Source organism: Cyprinodon variegatus, unplaced genomic scaffold (assembly GCF_000732505.1).
Source record: "Cyprinodon variegatus isolate N-32 unplaced genomic scaffold, C_variegatus-1.0 Scaffold5, whole genome shotgun sequence".
In the NCBI taxonomy this organism is placed as follows: Eukaryota; Metazoa; Chordata; class Actinopteri; order Cyprinodontiformes; family Cyprinodontidae; genus Cyprinodon; species Cyprinodon variegatus.
In genome coordinates, this window is record NW_015150458.1 from 2,226,677 (window position 1) to 2,245,671 (window position 18,995).

The 18,995-nt window shown below is 35.3% G+C and overlaps 1 protein-coding gene across 1 annotated transcript in view; it reads left to right on the forward strand.

The window, feature by feature from the left end:
• The first annotated feature begins 1,415 nt into the window (after positions 1-1,415).
• The window catches only part of LOC107084175 (myomesin-2-like), a 39,652-nt gene continuing 22,072 nt past the window's right edge, over positions 1,416-18,995 (forward strand). The window contains exons 1-24 of the mRNA XM_015373888.1: positions 1,416-1,539; positions 5,515-5,615; positions 5,965-6,022; positions 6,220-6,374; positions 6,555-6,641; positions 10,147-10,235; positions 11,116-11,166; positions 11,371-11,535; positions 11,817-11,978; positions 12,193-12,334; positions 12,486-12,685; positions 13,031-13,084; positions 13,168-13,295; positions 13,601-13,784; positions 13,890-14,064; positions 14,308-14,429; positions 14,552-14,739; positions 15,462-15,588; positions 15,695-15,873; positions 16,595-16,709; positions 17,127-17,289; positions 17,400-17,506; positions 18,329-18,373; positions 18,675-18,885. Coding sequence (XP_015229374.1) covers positions 5,536-5,615; positions 5,965-6,022; positions 6,220-6,374; positions 6,555-6,641; positions 10,147-10,235; positions 11,116-11,166; positions 11,371-11,535; positions 11,817-11,978; positions 12,193-12,334; positions 12,486-12,685; positions 13,031-13,084; positions 13,168-13,295; positions 13,601-13,784; positions 13,890-14,064; positions 14,308-14,429; positions 14,552-14,739; positions 15,462-15,588; positions 15,695-15,873; positions 16,595-16,709; positions 17,127-17,289; positions 17,400-17,506; positions 18,329-18,373; positions 18,675-18,885 — 2,987 coding nt within the window. The 5' untranslated portion in view covers positions 1,416-1,539; positions 5,515-5,535. The remainder of the gene's footprint in view (positions 1,540-5,514; positions 5,616-5,964; positions 6,023-6,219; positions 6,375-6,554; positions 6,642-10,146; positions 10,236-11,115; positions 11,167-11,370; positions 11,536-11,816; positions 11,979-12,192; positions 12,335-12,485; positions 12,686-13,030; positions 13,085-13,167; positions 13,296-13,600; positions 13,785-13,889; positions 14,065-14,307; positions 14,430-14,551; positions 14,740-15,461; positions 15,589-15,694; positions 15,874-16,594; positions 16,710-17,126; positions 17,290-17,399; positions 17,507-18,328; positions 18,374-18,674; positions 18,886-18,995) is intronic.

The window sequence follows — 18,995 nt, forward strand, 5'->3', positions numbered from 1 at the left end:
ATATAATATAATATAATATAATATAATATAATATAATATAATATAATATAATATAATATAATATAATATAATATAATATAATATAATATTATATAGAAAATCCCTTTGGACCTTAGAAAAAAAATGTACAACTATAACACAATAGTGAAGAGTTAAAAGACAAACAATAAAATACTGTACTGTAAAGTGTTTTAACGATATCAAATTGTGCACCTGGGTAATATAATATATTATGATATAACATAATATGTGTTGCACGCTATATACTGTATACATAATGTACTAGTTATACTATTCCATACAGTAAAACAAAGGTTGTACAAGTTATACAAACAAATTGACTAATTGTCACAAAATGTTGCTTTAATACTGGTTTGAACAAACCAAACTTAGCAACCAAATAGCTGTTAGTTCTACTCAAAGGCTATGGAATGCACACAAACCTCTAATAAGCTGCAAATCTATCACTGCAGAAAAAGCTATTGAAAAGGAATTATCAGGCCTAAACCCATGCATGTTTATAAACAAATAAAACAAGAACAATATTTCATAACAAATAATTTTTATATGTAGGATTTATTTGGGTAAAACAGAATGAAATAATGAATGTCCATCATAATGCTGGTAGGGATCTTTACATAAACTAGCAGAGTCAAATGTTCTTAATATAACTAGTGCATAAAAAATAAAACATTTTATACTTTATTCTAAATAATAAACCTCAAATATCGTCAATACAAAAAAAAAAAAAAACAGTTCTAGTCTTTTAAGTTACATATTTACCCATTGATTTATTTGACAAACTAAAATAATGCATCATTACAATTCTTAAATCTTAATCTTTTATTAATAGTATTTCTTTCTTCTACACAGTTTCATATGCCTACGTCATTCAGACATCACAGACTCCTTTTCAAGCTGCCGAATGGTATTGCATGTTGTCCCCTCACATGATTTTGTCTCAGACGTGCAATCTGTGTAACAGCTCCTCTACAGTGTCCGGAATAGTCAGGTTGTAACTGTAGCTAGTTTTATAAATAGACAATGACCAAACTTCAGCATGCAATGCAGCTTCTCAAGATGTTCTTTAATGCAGATGGAGGAAATTTTAAGAGCAGAAGCTCAGTCCACTGCGCAGCAAGATCAAAATGCGTTAAACAACTACACACTCCATTTAAATAAATAGTAAGTTAGGTATTCCTCTCAAATAGAATAAACAAGGTGGAAGTTTATTTTTTAGAAAAATCTAACTGTTACTGTTAATGAACCACTTGGATGTGTTTATGCTCACTTAATATTCTTGAAAACAGAAAACCAAATAATTTCCATGAGAAGCTTTTTGGTTTTATTGGCCATGTCTTGTAGGATACTAGTTATATATAGGCAGTTCTCTCTCCTTATAAGGCCTCGGGGAGAGGCTGGTGGGGGTCAGCTGGAGTCGGGTGGTGGTTGTCTTGGCCTTGTACAGATCTTGGTTTAGGCTGACTCCCTGTGGATTCAGGTTGATAACCGAAGTCGCTGAAAAGAAAATCTCAAGCGGTAAGAAAACATTTTTAAACTCTGTTCAGCTCCTCCATCTCAAGTATTGTTAGTTTTATTACCCATCTTAATTTCAAACCCATTAGTAGCAGGTGGGATGAGTGAGATGGGACTCAACAGAGCCCAGTTGAGAGATATTTCATGATACTTTATGGATGCTAATGATACTTTAGAGTGATGAATGAAAGAATATAGCTTTTTCAAGTAGACTGAATGTGCTATTGAGGACTCCTTTGTCATTTGTTTGCCTGTTGGTCTATTTTGGTGAACTAAAGTGGGCAGATCATACTGTAGATGTATTTTTTATTGTAACCCAAATTGGCCAAGGTAAACACAACTTAGGGAGCTTTTATATAGAGCTGTTTGTGTAACAGATTCGTTGTTTGTACATACTTCAAACATGTAAACGTTGTCCCTAATTCCTTAGTTTTATAGCAACACTTTGCCTTTAAATTGCATTATGTTGCTTTGTATGGTTATGGCTGAGAATACTGGATGGAGGTTTACAGTTACAGTTTTTTTGGCTGTTACAGTATAGGCTAGGCTGGCAGAGGTGCAGAAGTTATGGAACAAGATTATGTCCTGTAAGGAAAGAGTAGTTTCCCCAGTTTGAATTGAATTACATGCTTCATTTAGATTCAAGCTAAAATAGTTTTCTTCTAAATCTGCTTTGTAATCTAAAAAAGGCTTTGTTTTCACACTAGGAACTAATCCGATTTTATTGGTTCTGCTCTAATTTACTTCTGTAAGGTATTTTATTTATTTACTGAGGTTGTATTTGTTTTATTTCTTAAATTAATAAAACATTTTAACAGCTTTGTTCTTCCACTTTTTGTCAGGAATTCGTGAGAATAAAAATGTAATATGTACATTTTAACAAACAATTCTGCTTTGCAGTTGCTAATCTGTTTTTAAAAAAAATACATGATCTTGAAATGATATAACCTTGTATGCTTGACTGGCAGAATTTGAAGAGAAAAGTTATGTAAGGAAGTAAGTTGAAGTAAGGAAGTAAGTTGAACTTCAGTTTAGTGAGAGGAGAGAGGACAGTGAAACTGCAAAAGGATGGAAACAGGGAACTAGTGCGGCACACTTCCCTTGTCATCAAATTGTGGTTAAGGAACAGGGAAATTGACAAAAATTATAAAGTGAACTTCCCCCTAAAGTATATCGGCTGCAAATGGATGTGAGAAAAAACTGAGGGTTCTGCTATGATGGACATCCTAGAATTATTTTTTCTAAGTGTCATTTCTACCTGTTAAACAAGAAGCTAATAGTATTTTTGCTGTTTAGATGTCTTGGATTGTAAAAACTCCATATACTCAAATTCTTCAAAGGCTTTTTCAATAAAAAAAAATGAAAAACAGCTAATCTGATATGAAAATAAATAATAACATTAACTGTAATGTCGTTCTGTGAACAGAAAGTTAAAAGCCAAGGCTTTGCCATTCAGGTATGGCTTAGGTGTTTCAGTTAGAAATTCAGAGTAAATAAAGTATTATTTCACAATATTTACTATTATTTTGCAATTAGCACTTTTTAAGTTTTAGTTATGCAACAAGCAGTGTTAGGAAAAGTAGGGTTAAAAAGATTCGCGAGAGAAAAACAATCATAGATAGTTATAACACAGATACAATTATTTATTCACTGATGTAACCAAACAATAAAGTTGTTGTTAAGCGCGGAAGTCAGCAGTTAAATAAAAAAAATGTTAATGGAAAAGAATAAAATAAAATGTCCTCACTTGGTTTCCTTCCTAATACTTATACAGATTGGTGGATTAACTATACATCCAAAAATGTACCTTTTTTTTTTCTCCCACTCTGTTTACATTTGATCACTGCTGCACTTTAAAAAATGGAGGTGTCATGAGAGCTGAAACAAAATGAAGTTTTGTTTTGTGTACACTCTGTGTATAAGAAATTACAATAAAAATTGTCTAAGTCTAAATGAGAGGTTGCCTTCTACTTAGCTATGAACCACCCCAGTGCATCAAGGAGGTCTTGGCAGGAGGAAGCCATCAGAACAGCACCATCTTCAAAAGCAGCAACGAAATCCATTGCTCCTCAAACCACCCCTCCGACCCTGGGCAGCAACTAGAAATCCTGTCCATAAAGCTTATTAAAAGGACCAGTGACAGAGGGCAGCTATTTCAGAATGCATCATGCTAAATGCCCCTGACCTCTAGCAATGTTGAAGAACAGTATCAGCCATGGCAGCCGGAGAACATCCAGTGATTTAAAGCACTCATTGCAGATCTTATCCACACCTGAAGTATTTAAACTGTATTCCTTTTATCATCCCATGATGCCATAATCTCTGCTACCATTAAAACCTTTGCTAAAAAGCACAGATTCCTCTTCAGGTGCTGGACAATTTGCCAGAATCAATGATATATAGTCTTTTTCTGTGGCCTTCACAAACTTCTCTGTAGCCCAAATCTTTGCCTCTGTGATCCCTCAGGCAGTGGCCAAATTGGCCACACAATGTCTGCTTGCTGTCTCAGGAGTCCCACAAGCCAACCAGGCCCAACTGGACTCCTTTATCAGCTCGACAGGATACCAACAATAGAGGCAGAGTGTATGGTCCACTCAGACCTCATACCCCCAGACTCCACTAGAATTTTAGAAAAGTTCTCCAAGAAATGGGATATTATCGATGACCGAGGCCTCCGCTAGATGTTCCCAACAGGCCCTCCCTACTTGCCTGAGCCCGCCTTGTTTGTCCAACTTCCTCCTTTCACAGTCCAGCTTACTACCAGGTGGTGATCAGTAGACAGCTCCACCCTTTTTTTCACCCAAGTCTCTCTTCACCATGCGTCAAAGGTCAGAAGATAAGCCTAAAATTCGATCATTAACCTCCGGCCTACAGTAGAAAGTCCTGGTGCCAAGTGCCCTGTTGGACATCCTTAGCCTTGAAGATGGTGTTCGTTATGGCCAGCCCATGACTTGAAAAGAAGTCCAATAATACAAGACCACCGGGTTCAGAGCAAGGGGTCATTTCCTACAAATCACTCCCCTTCAGGTGTCACTGTTATTTCCCACCTGGGTGTTGAACTTCTCCAGCAGAATGATGGAATCCTCGGAAGGGGCGCTATCTATTACCCCACGAGACATACTAATCTGGCCTGGTAGCACATACTGCCATTTGGCCTTTAGGCTGAAACAACAGTTAGAAAACTCCCCCCTATAGGCGGAGGGGAGGGATGTGACCCTCTCATTCACATGGGGCAAACTCCAAGATGAGACAGCTCCACCCTCTACCTTTCCCAGTGGGCCAACAACCCCAACTGCAGGCTTGGCTCCAGGTTAAGACTAGACATCATGTGTCTTAATTTTATATTCTTCACAAGGGCTTCTTAAACAACTCTTTGTCTGACCTGTTACCCAAAGCCTTTTTTGCCTTGGGAGATTCTACCTGAGGCATTTAAGTTCACCCGGGCACCTAAACCCCTCAATGACACAAAAGGTGGTAGTTTTAAGGAAGGGAATTTAATGATTTATGTTTTGAAGATTAGGCAAACCAAATTAGCAAAACAAAGAATATTGCAAAAAATATGGCGGCATGTTTATGTAAAATGTCATACATTTGTATAATGATTAATTTAAATAACAGCAGAGTAATTAACAGTTAATAATACAGCTCCAAATGTCTTAGTTTTTGTTTTAATTGTCATTACATTGTCACAAATATGAGAGCAACGAAAGGTGCTCTCTGTATTTAACCCATCCCCTTGGGGAGCAGTGGGCTGCCATTGCGCGGCGCCTGGGGAGCAGTGTGGGGTTAAGGGTCTTTATAATCAAATAAAATGGCATCTGTTTTGGAAAAAAAATATCCATCTTCCCTATTTCACATTTGTCTCTGAAATGTCAAAAGTAATTTGAAGGAGCTATTCATTGTATCTATTAAGTGGTTTCTGTAACCCAAATCTGTTGTGTTTTGTTTTGATCTCATCCCAATTGTATCATCTAACAGGTCAGAGCCTAAAACTCCATCATGTCAGCACGGATGAAACGAATATATGACCACCAATATCACCACAAAGAGAGCCAATATGTGGTTAAAGAATACAGCAGGTACACCTGACACTGCCTAAAACTTAAGTGAAGTCTGAACACTGCTTTTTAATTAGAACATTGTTATGATTAAAACTTTAGCATTTTGACTTGACCTTAACAAAGCAAATATAACTTAACTAATTAAGTTATATTTGGTGCTGTTCTGTCTAAGGGTAGAAAGATATATACAAGTGTTTTGATATCAGAGAGGCCCTGTGCATGTTTTTATCAAGAAAGAAAAGAAAGAAAGAAAAATAACATTGAGAAAGAAAGAAAGACAATTGAGTTTAAGTTTTGTTCCATATCATATGCCATATTAATGACCTCAGAATTATGTAAGTAGACCTGACATACTGTGTGCCCACAGCTCCAAGACCACAGAAGAAAGATATGAGCACAAAAAACAAGCTCGCATACAGGAAGTGGTAAGATTTAATGAATCATTTTCATATCCTATAAACACAGACGGGAAACTGACTAAAAAACTGCTTATTCTTAATTATTAACACTGTTTCACAACATTCATGTCAGTGCATAAATAGGATAGAAATTCAGTAATGAGAAAGGGGTTAGCAGAGGGTTCCTTGCCCGTATATTTATTTATCCTATTTTTCCTGTTTAGGTAAAGACAAAGTTGGGGGATAAATATGTGCGTGAGGAGCCTATGATCAGGGGGCCACAGTTCCTCGTCAGACTGAGATCCCACACCGTGTTTGAGAACACTCCTGTTAAACTCGTCTGTACTGTTGATGGCTTCCCCATGCCAGTTGTGAAATGGTGAGAAATTAAGAGTCAATCGATGTCATCACACTTTAATCATTAAACAACATTGTGTCTGTCATTGAATAATGTAATTACATTTGCAGTGTTCTAAAGCTTTACATGAAAATATTAACCACAAAATATTACAATTGCCCTCTGTAGCCTACAGCAGCTTTCATTTTATCTCCACTTTAGGTATAAAGAGGGTGTGATCTTGGATTTGTCCTCAGGAAGGTACCTGGTTGAGGCAAAAGGCGGTACTCACTCTCTGATGATCCCAAGGTACTGTACAGAAAGTTCAACAAAACAGCTGCCTGTATCATATAGGTTTGGTCATCGATTCTAGTGTTTGCTTAGGTTTTATGGCAGAAAACATCCGGCTTAGTCACAAATTCAATTCTTTTTTTTGTACAATTATTTTTAATCTATTCTGCATTTTTTATATGTTCCACAGTTCTGCTGATTTTGTCATTTCTATTTTCCAAGTGTCATATGCTTTCAAATGAAAAATAGAAAAAAAAGGAAGTTACTGGACAAAAGCTGTTTGATGTATGACTAATATCCATTGTTTCAATTAAATTAGTCTTAAATGACTGGATAGAGAAGTTTCCACTGTTGGTTCTAAACTTGTTCTACTCCTGAACTCCTGAGCTTTCTTTACGTGAATTTCCATTGAGGGGTGTAAAAGCCAGGCTGTTTCTGTAAATCATGACCCCTGATTCAGAGTGAGTCGGAGGCAGAGTCCCACTGGTGTCTGGAAATTCAGTTCTCTACTCACCACAGCAGGGTGGTCCAGAATGCAATAAAACGAAAATCAGTAGTTAATTCAATGGTTCTTCTCGGATGCTGCGGAAATGGTTAGTTTAGATCTTCTTTATCGAATCGGTTATAAGAAAACAAAAAGAAATTTGATTTCATTTTATAATACAAGAATTGAATTTAAAAGCATTTCTCTTTTGGAGCGTCAAAAAAAGTTGAATAAGCATTTGAAAAAAGATTTGATTTTTATTTCATATTTCAAATAACAAAAATAAAATCAGTTTATTACAGTAACTGAAAAGCGACAGTTTTGTTATATCCCAAGATCCAACATGGTTACTGACAAGTAACCACATCTGTTATGGCAAGAACGGCAAATTTGATAAGATTGTGTGTTACTTTAGTCCATAATAAAAAGCCTATGGAAGCAACAAATTAAATACACATTTAAGATAGAGACTGAATAAGGGCAATTTGTCAAATCTGACCCTTGCTCTTTCAGCCAAATACAGGGTGAAGAAAAACAATCCCAGTATATCATCTTTATAAAAACAGAAAGAAAGAAACTTGGTATACTATGTGTGGCAAAGTATTTGCATTGCTGTGATTAAATTCTAACTTTAACCCAACAACAAATGGCTTTCTGCACCTGTTTGATCAGGGTGGGGAGCTAAATATTTGACTTGTGACTAAAACAACCTCAGTTTGTATTTCTTAAGAAGAAATACAAATAGGGCCAAAAAAAATAATTCAAAATTCACCCCAAAGACGCATGAAAGACAACTCAACTAATTAGTAGCTGTGGGATCATAATATATGATTTTAATTGTCATTGCTATCATAGATAAAGGGCATGTAAAGATATTTTAAGTAATGAAATAAAAGAAAAGATGTACCATCAACAAATTCATTACATAATGACAGATTTAGAAAGAAGAAACTTGCATTTGTTAAATGATATTTTTCATAAAGTTTTGAAACCAGTACCAATAACGGATATGTATCAGGATAGTGTGTTTTTCCAGTGACAAACTGAGCTGCTTATTTTACACCTTCAGTCTGTGATGCTGTGTCTCTGTCTGGGGCATTTCTCATAAAAAAAATAAATAAATAAAAAAAACAATTTTTTTTTCTTGATTCAGTGAAATAACTAGGAATGTGCAGAATGAGTTGAAGTTGTAAGTTATTAAGAATAGAGATAGAAAATAATGTTGTCACACAAGTTGCCGTAAAAAAATGAAGGTGCAGTAAAACTTTTTTTTTTTTAAACTTTTTTTTTTTAAATATAATTAAAATAAGAGGTTAAAATGACTATTTAACATAGGGCTAGATTGTTTAAATACATTTGTTTACTTCAAATGAACGAAATCATCCTTTCCTAGTTTGTTTGCTTGACATTATTAAAGATCTGAAAAACTTATATTATCATATCATGTGAAAATAAATCGAAACAAACAAAGCTGTGAACTTGAAAATACTTAGCCAGAAATACCTGATACTGCTGTAAAATTTATGAATTTGTACAAAACACTGGCTGGAAGTAGTGCTGGAAAAAAGAGACATTTAAAACCTTGCATGATCCCACCAGGAACTTTTGAGGGATTTTTATTTTTTTTTTTGCCTCAGTTCCCTTTTCTTTTTTCCACAGATGTTTATTATTTTCTCTCATACTTCAAATGTTTTTGGAAATGCCTTGTTTCTCTAATATATGACCATTGATTTCAATCACCTATTATTACAGAAACCTCTGTTATCCTTGACAATTCCTAAACAGCATGAAATTGGAGGTTGGAAACAGCTGAGCGTTTGGCTGCAGACAGAGTGGAGCAGAGCTCGTTCTCACAGCCTGGAAGCTCAGCTGTTCAACTGCTGACCACGGTGCTATGTGACACTCCAGGATTCTTTAGGTCATCGCTTTCTGAATAGATCCCATTCCCCCTGAGAATGATAAGATCTAATAAGATTGAGGAAGAATGAAGCGGTTTTTTTTGTAATGTACAAATTTAGGAAAAACCTTAGTTGTTGTAAAGACTTGACAGTGTCAGAGTTTTAAAATATCTCACTCATAAATTATGGCCACTGGTATGAAAGTAGAAGCAGAAAGTAGAACCAGAAAAATAAGGGATATCATACATTGGTTTCACAAAATGGAGTAATGGCTACTCTGCAACACAGCTTTCCCTTTGTTGAAATCATCTAAATCAGGCCTTTATTTCTGACATTTTACTTATAAAGACCCTTATTTTGCGTGCTTCAAAGGCTTAGTTTAGGCAGTCTAGTTGTCTAAACTAAACCGTTCAAGCGTCACCATGACCTGGATGACTGAGATTGCTTGTTTTTCTGTCTCCAAAACAATGGTTTAAAAAGCATTATCTTACCTTTATATTAATGTTGGTCAGATCAAATCCTTGGTCTTTTGTGAGGAGTCTTTTTCAACATTTTAATAAATCTGCAAAACATACTATTTTTGGACAACCATCCCCACAAATTTGTTTTGTTGTGGGTTTTCCCCGTCCCTGTTTTATTGTAGCTAGGTCAAACTGCTTAAACTTATGTGGCTATGTTAAGGTTTATTTATGGTTGTAAAATACTTACTTACTACCTTGATATATTAAATCATAAGAGCTGACTGAATGTACATTTTCATGTAGAAGTGCAGTAAAATGTGCAATATTATGACCCATGTCTGACTTGGACACAGTTGAAAATGATGAAAATTGTGTAAGATCGAAATAGCATGTACCTTTGTTAAAGACAAAATACCAAGCATTGTTACTTCATATGTCTTTGTTAATAGTGTTATGCTTGGTTTCCACAGTGACTGTTCAGCAGCATCAACTTCTGTGTAGTTTTAAATCTTTATTCAATAACTTTTTTTTTTTTTTTTGTGGGTGTTCTTAAGTCTTTAAGATGCACATAGTGCCAATGCATCATGAGTTCCTAATAAGATGTAAAAAAAAAACAACATTTGGAAATTCGCAGAACTTTATTAAGAGAATCTTAAGAGGTGTATGGATTTCTTTTATAGATGCACAACTGAAGATACAGCCCAGTTCACTGCTGTAGCTGGTAACATCCATGGACAGGCTTCTACCCAAGCATCCATCATTGTCAAAAGTAAGCTTTTAAGGAGATGGGATGCTTGTGTTAAGGAAATGCACGTAGTGATTACAGGAGAACATATGTGAAATTTGCAATAAGCAGCCACCATCCCTGTTGCTGATGACAATCTATATGCATGATGATTGTTTTTTTTTCACTCAGTTTAATTCGATTTATTTATATAGCACAAATTCACAACACATATACTGTATATCAAGCACTTTACAGACACAAATCAATATAATACGGTTTGCAATGCGTGACTGACCATGCAGGCTTTGCTCTTCCTGGATGAAAATTTTGTAAGGGCATATAAACTTTCACTTGCATAATGTTAACTACAGCAATCCTTTACACTGAGCACACATGCACTAACAATAAAGAGGAAAAACTCCCTATTAACAGGATGGAACCGTTAACAAAACCAGACTAAGTGGAAATGGTAGTCAGGAAGACAGAAGCAGTCATACACACAAAAAAACCTAGAAGCACAGATTCCTAAATAGTTTCAATTTTAGAAAAATTGCTCCATATGTGGCTCATTCTAGGAAATAAATAGCTATTCCTAGGAGAGAAATAGCCCAAGTAGTGAGAAACAGGCCCTTTAATCTATGATGGTAGTCATTGATGGCAGCAGCTAAGCTGATGCCTCCTCTAGGATGGTGTCACAGAGCTCCAGAGAAATGAGAAAACGAACAAAACAAAAACAGGGAGAACACAAAGAGAGAAGCCTGATATATAAAATATCTGCCTCCCACTGATTTTTAATAATACTGACCATTTTTGTGGACGTTTATGCTCAGTCATTTGGACGTATACAGTTGCATGTGTGCTTTCAGTTCCAACCTTTTCACACAGTGTCTTAGTCTTCCATCTTATTATTTTATTTTTGTAGGATATAAGGAAGACGATGAGTCCAGTCCATATGCATGGCTACCTTTTACTGGTAGGTACAAAAAGCTTAGGTTCTGTCTAATTGCTTTCACCATGATGATTAAAAAACAATATATATATATTTTAAAATGTTTACAGCAATGATACGTATAGAGATAATATTTTAGTGTCTAAACAATTCAAACAGAAACAAGCTGATTTAAAAGGTTCTTCTTTATCATATCATTCATGTTTTGCTTTTTTAACCTCCTCTCAGCTGCTATGATTCCCAAGATCCATTACACTAAAATCCACATAACTTTTGTGGAGAAGTTTGGCCCGGTGTTTGCCACTGAGGGGGAATCAGCCACTCTGTCTGCCAAGATGACCCTGGAGCCCAACCTGGCCAACCTACAGCCTGAGGCACAGTGGTATAGAGATGGTAATTCTAAGGATGCTGCATTTTATTACAAATTAGGTGCTAAATGTAATACCTTTTACTATATATTTACATGAACCAATCTACATGCAGTAATGGAAAGCAAAAATGAACATGACAATTTTTTCTTAACTAAAGTATCGACCTACAGCCATGAAAGGCTTAATAAAACATGCATATATAAAAGGTTACAGAAATAATAGGTTCATGCACACAATTATATTTACAAATTCTACATTCAAAACAGAATTTTGGATTAACATTAGAATTTATATTTCTTTTAGACATTCGTCTGTTTGACTCCAAATGGGTGAAGATTGAAACAGGCAGAGGATACACAACCTTAACTCTACCAAACCTCTTCAAAGATGATGAAGGCCTTTACACACTTCGGATGGTCACTAAGGGAGGCACTGCAGAACATAGCGCCTTTGTCTCAGTCGCTGGTAAGTTGGTCGATCAGAAACACAAAGAGATTATATTATTGCATATAGTCAAGGATTAATATGTTTAATTTTTTTCTAAACAGCTGTATACATTCCAATATATTATGTAATATTTTTACAATTACAGGCTTATTAAAACAAATAAATCTTTCTGAACACATTTTATCCCACACTTCATTCTAACAAGATCTCTCCTGCTTATTTGTTCATTTAGATGGTCCTCCTCCTGTTGCAAGTGCACCTGGGGCTCCAATGGACATCAAAATCCATGATGCCAACAGAGATTATGTCATTGTGTCCTGGAAACCTCCAAATACAACTACAGAGGGTCCAATCATTGGATACTTTGTGGACAAGTAGGAAGTTTGGTGTATATGTTATAAGCAAATAACTTGTTTAAAAAAAATTATTACAATCTGACTGACTATGGTGACTAATGTATTTCATTAAATCTGATGTACCTTTTTTAAATCCCTCTCCTTTCCTCTATCATTTTTGCATTCATAGATGTGAGGTTGGAACTGAAAACTGGACGCAGTGCAATGATCACCCCATCAAGATCTGCAAATACCCAGTTTCTGGTCTGTTTGAGGGGCACTCCTACTACTTCAGAGTCCGAGCTGTAAACTCCCGTGGTATCAGCAAACCCTCCCGCATGTCTGATCCTATTGCTGCCTTGGACCCAACTGAGTTTGAAAGGTTACATGGTGGGTGTTTCTGCAAAGAAAAAAAAATCCATTCACTGTGTAGCTCTTAAGGACTCAGAAATTGGTTTTATAGTTGTGTTAAGGAAGATTAAGTCAGAAATCTGTTTTCTATACTACTTTAGCTAATTTATACGCTTTTTAGCACATCAAATTAATATGCAACTATTGAAGGTAAAAAAAGTTATTTTTTATTTCCTAAGGCTTTTATAAAATATTCTGTTTTTCTGTACCTGAAAGTTTATACTAATGATTAAGTAGTTTACCCTGTTTAAATGTGAAACTTCATAGGAAAAAATTTGTACTCTCACAACTGATTTGAATTTTTATGACAATGTTTATTTTCAGCTAAAAAGCTTGGAGGAAAACTGGATATTGTGTCTTACCATGATGAAGAGGAAGGTAAGAAATTCAAAATGTAGATATACTTTACTTTTTCTAATACTTGTTTAATATTTACACCCATGTTTTGTGTTTCTTCAAAGCTGAGGGAAAGCCCCCCGGTGCTCCGTCTGCAGTAAATGCTTCAGAAATCGACAGAACATATGTGGTTTTGAGCTGGAAGGCCCCAGCATATACCAGCAAGGCTCCCATGTGGTACTACATTGAAAAGGTTACACTAAATTTCATACTTCCAATAGTTACTTAAGTGATACTTAAGTTCAGAAAAAAATATTGATATGCTGTCCTTACAGTTTAGGCAAACCGTTTAATCCAGCTGCATTTATTGTGTCGAAAGGTATTATGTCTATAAACAGAGAGATACTTGAACCTTCCTCTTTTGCATAAGTGATTTTCAAATCAAGGAACACTAACTTTTAGAATGCAAAGATTGCATTTTTTTAAAGGCAATCATGATAATCATGACGCAAAATCTTTATCTGCTTTTGGAAACATCGACTTTTTGGGTTTTCACAGGCCATGGCTAACACCGAAACATGGCAGCGTGTCAATACTAAAGTGCCTATCAGATCTCCCCGTTATGCTGTCTTTGACCTGGCAGAAGGCAAACAATATCAATTCAGAGTATTGTCTGCAAACATGTATGGAACCAGCGAGCCATCTAAGCCAACCCCTGTTATTGAAACTCTGGAACTTAAAGGTTTGTCTCAATTATTATCTACAGTATTTAAGTATAAAAAGTAAATATTAACTTTGTTAAAAAAACTACTTTGGCTATATTCTTTTGTTTGCTTTTATTCTTAAGGTGTCCCATCGGCTCCTGGTCAGGTGATTGCAACAAGGGAAACAGATACCTCTGTCCTTATCCAATGGGCTCCTCCAAAGGAACCCAACAATCTTATTGGCTATTATATTGACCAGTGTGTACAAGGATCCAAAGACTGGACTTCAGCCAATCACAAACCTCATAAGGACACCAAGTATGTTTTAAGACAACTGCAAAAACACTTTGCAGTGAAAAGCCATTATATATGTGTCATGAATGTAAACATGTAAGGCTATAGGACCTGACTGGCAGCCAGTTGTAGATTTGCTTTGCTACCTGCAAAGAAATCGGAGACAGATCCTGAAAAATAGTAAAGAAAAAACGATTTAGAAAGTAAATAGATTGAATAATTTTGGGAATAATAGAAATAAAGAAAGTTTTGTGTTTGTTTTTTCAGATTTGTGGTTAGTGGCCTGAAAACTGGAGAAACGTACGTGTTCCGTGTTCAGGCGATCAATGAGCTGGGTCTCAGTGATGAATCCCAGGAATCAGCACCTCTGACTGTCAGAGCTGCACTTAGTCAGTAAAGCTACATTCATGGACAATACTAAAGATGAAATTATAAGCATTATCTCATGATTAGGAATGCCATTTGGATAAAGTTAAAAACTATAACCAATCTTTGCAAATGCTTTCTTTAGCAACCCCGTCTGCCCCTTATGACGTTGCTCTGCTTAATTGTGATGGGCGTTCCATGGTTCTGAACTGGAAGAAGCCTCTCCATTCTGGAGGTGCAAAGATCAAGGAGTATTATGTGGATAAAAGACGCAGTGGAACCAGCATTTGGAGGGAGGTTCATATCCCACCAGTCACAGAGAGAGTTTATAAGGTACAGCCACATCTATCTATACTTGATTTTGCTAAACTAGTAACCCTTAGCAAAAAGAAGTATACTTGAAATAAATTCTATTAAGAATACTTAAGTATAAGTATGAGTTTAAAAAGTATGCCGAACAATGTACTTTTAGTGTACTTGAAGTATTACTAAAGTAATACTTCTTCGAACTAAATTGGGACATTTTTAAGTTTACTAAAGTATACTTAAAGTATACTTTAGTAAACAATACAGTAAACAATAGTTATTGTTAAGTATATGAAATATAGTTTAGAATAAGTAAACTCTAAGTGCACTGCCTGATTTTAAGTAGTGCACTTTTAGTATACTTGAATAAACTACTTTTTGCTAAGGGAAAGTTAGCTGAATGTTTTGCTTCATCTTGTAACTACAATATAAAATCGAAAAACATACGTTTTCTGGGGTTTACAAATTTTTCAGCGTGGAAGGCAACAAAAAACCTGTTGTCTTCTATAAAAACACTAAAATTATTTCCTAATGATTTTTTTCCCTGCTCAAGAAAAGTAAGAGTATTTTAGTGAAATATTACTTTAGATGTTAATGATAAATCTTAAACATACAAAAGGTTTAAAACCACATCAAACAGTCACATACTTGTGTATTTGACTCATGTGAACCAGGAAAGCTTAATGTTTGCTGTACTGAAATGAAATATCGCTTGTTTTTTCTAAAGTAATAAAATATTTTACTTTCAGGTGGAGGGCTTGACTGAGGGAGCAGTCTACCAATTCCATGTCTATGCAGCCAACCTGGCTGGTCTTGGACCAGCTTCCAAACATTCAGATGACTTCAAGTGTGAGGCCTGGACTATGCCAGAGCCCGGTCAGTAAATCCCACATTCCATCTAACATAGAATTCCAGATAAATCATGCAAAGGATGATTTAGTAATTATTCTGGTTGTTAAATGTGTTTTTATATGTCGTATAGGTCCAGCATATGACCTGTCATTCTGCGAAGTGAGAGATAGTTCATTGGTAGTGGAATGGCAAAAGCCTATCTATACCGGTTCTGATCCAATCACAGGCTATCATGTTGAATATTCAAAGAAGGGAACCTCTGATTGGAAAACATTTAATGAGAAAGCTGTCAGTCACCGCTTCCTTAAGGTAAAGGGATTTGTAAATCCATGTAGTTCTTGTTTTTTTTTTTTTTTTTGCCTTTGCCTTAAATTGATTTACATTTCAAACAGTGCATTGAAATCTGTTTGTAGTGATGCAAAACAAAAAAAAAAAAACTGTGTAACACTGACATCTAGTGGAAGTAGTATGACTAGCAGATCTAAAGATGATATTTGATGTTGCAGTTTAAAGAGAGTTGCTAAAATTTACATAGATACAGGATTAAGAGATGGTGATATGTCCATAATTACACGGATTTGTTTTATAGACCTCATTTAATAATGAATTTAGCTAAAAATGAGAAGGTAATAAGCATGCTTGGTGAAGTTATAATTGAAAAGTTCTAAGTGTAAGCAAAGTACGTCTTATGCTTGTTCAATTTTTCAAAATTAAGTCACAACATGAAAACAAAAAAAAATAATACTGGAAGTGATACATCTGTCTTAAGCGAAAACATGTTTCTGGCAATCAATAAAAAATTGGTACAAAAAAGCAATAATAATATTTCCTTGCTCAGTTTTAAATTAGCTTCCTTTATTTACACTTAGTACAATAAATTTCTATTTGCTTGTGAATTATCACACAATATATTATTTTATTAGTTTTAATTAAATCCCTCTGAAATATGGTATTTCATGATGTATATCCGTTTGTTGTTCTGTCCCTCTTTCAGCAATGCTTTTTGTTCTAATTATTGATCTTTTTTTAGGTAACAGGTCTGGAACTTGGGACTTGCTATGTTTTTAGAGTTCGTGCAGTTAATGCTGCAGGAGTGGGTATGGCCTCAATGCCTTCTGATCCTGTGATTGCCAAGGCTGTAGAAGGTAACCAAGCAAGAGTAATAAAACTAGGAAATGAAGAATATGCTTTAACTGCAAGTTTTAACAAATGCAAAGTTTTTAAGCAGCACACGGTAAAAATAAAATGACAGTTGTTTCCTCTTTGCTTGTATTTGGATCAAAGACTTCATGACAGATAACCTTAGTGAACCCTATAGTCAAATAACAATTCAGCACTATTGAAGGAGGAATTTATTAAGATAACAATTATCAGCATAAACAAAAAAAGAGCAATCTAAACATCTGATGTTCTGCTATAGGTGACAAATGAGCTGGACTCATTTGGCCGTAATATCTGGCTAGTAGCTTTAAGCAGAGCAAAATCTCTAAAACACAGATTCTGGCAAGCTTCCAGTGACATTTTAATAAAAAAAAAAATCTAATTTCATCCATTTATCAAAGGTTGCCAGGAAGTCTCCTGCACAGTGGATGAGAAATCGGGTGACATTGTTCTGTCCTTTGAATCCTGCCAAATGAATGAGGGCTCTCAGTTTGTCTGGAAAAAGAACTACAAAGAAATCACTGATTTCTCCAAAGGAGTGGTGATAAAAACTGAAGGCAACCAGTAAGAACACCTGGCCACTCAAGCACAAATTAAATAATTTAATATCTGCTGTGTTTACAGTGTTTGTTCAGCAGCATGAGTGTCTGTCTCTTTCCCTCCTTCTATTATAGATCTAAGCTGATCTTTAAGAACCCCGATAAGGAAGATGCTGGAACGTACTCTGTCTCTGTAACAGGCACAGATGGAGTTTCATCAAGTTACGCAATCTCAGCCGAAGGTACTGATTTAATCATTGCGCCCAGAGTTTTTGTGCTTAGATGAAAGACTTATTTCCATTAAAAAAAATGTTTCTTTTTATTAGAGAGAGAATAAGCAGATTTGTTGTTGTTTTATATTTAGTTATGCTAATGGTTTTGCATTTTTGTTTCTTATTTTATGATTAAGATCAAAGCTACTCTTCCTCATTCATGAAACATTGCCTTAAGCCAAACCTTTGCATTAATATATCAGAATCTTTACAGTTTGAAAAAGTGAGTATTACGTTCAGACAAATAATCATAGACTAAAACTATAGACTGGAATATATAAAAAAAAAAAGAAAAAAAATCAAAGGAAGTGCATATCGAAGAACTGAGGAACTGTGTAGCTAAGATGAAAGCAACGAGAGTGTACTTAGAGATGATTCCACTGGCATGTTGGCAATGAAAAATTTCATTACTCCTCTGATGAATACCATCAGAGCACATTTCTCACATTATTTCTCTGAGCCTTAGGCAGCATGTGCGTTATATCACCATGTCTTTTGCTGCAAAAGACTTTCTGTCAAAAGTTTTGCTGTATTTTCCCCTCTGTTGCACCACTATCCCACTCGGCTATAATGTGTTATTCAGTGCGCCTTTCACTGATTCTCTCTCATTTTGCCCTCGGATATTTCATCGTAAGCGGAATACAGTTTTGATCTCCTTGTACACAAAATGTTATAAGCAGCGATGAGTCAACCACTCAGTGTCTCCTAATGTGTCAGATGTTCGTTGTTAATTGAATTTGATTGCTTGTTTGTTTACAAGCATAAAATTAACAAGCTGCGTTTGTTTTTCAGAGTTGGAAAAAATGCTGGCGCTCAGTTACGACATCAGACACCCAAGTATGTATCTCCCATAATATCTTTTTGTCTCTTTTAATGTATCTTTTGAGCGGCATCTTCTTTACTGCATCATAATCTGCTTCATCAAATTAATCCATTTCTCTTTTTTTGCTTTTATATTTGCTCTCTTCCCACTGCTTTGAACCTTTTTAATTTTTTTTATTATTTTAGCGGCACATTTCTCATTTTATTTGATCCATAAAAAAAATAAATAAAACTCTTACCTGCTTTTGCATCACCTGCCTGACTATGTCCTCTCCTTTTATTCTCCTTTCCTTTTCTATCCACTCCTTTCCTCAAGTCATCCCACTGAAGTCTGAGTTGGCCTATAAGATTTTGGAGAGAGGTAGAATGAGATTTTGGCTGCAGGCTGAAGAGATTTCCTCCAAAGTCACCTACAAATTCTTTGCAAATAACAAGGAACTATCAGGAGCTGATGTAAGAGACACTCGGCTTTTTCAAAAGGAAAAGCATGGAAAAGATGGACTGTCTGAACTGTTTATGTGTCTCTAGTGTTGATTGGTTGCAAAAAAAAAAATTGAAACACAGATAGATAGATAGATAGATAGATAGATAGATAGATAGATAGATAGATAGATAGATAGATAGATAGATAGATAGA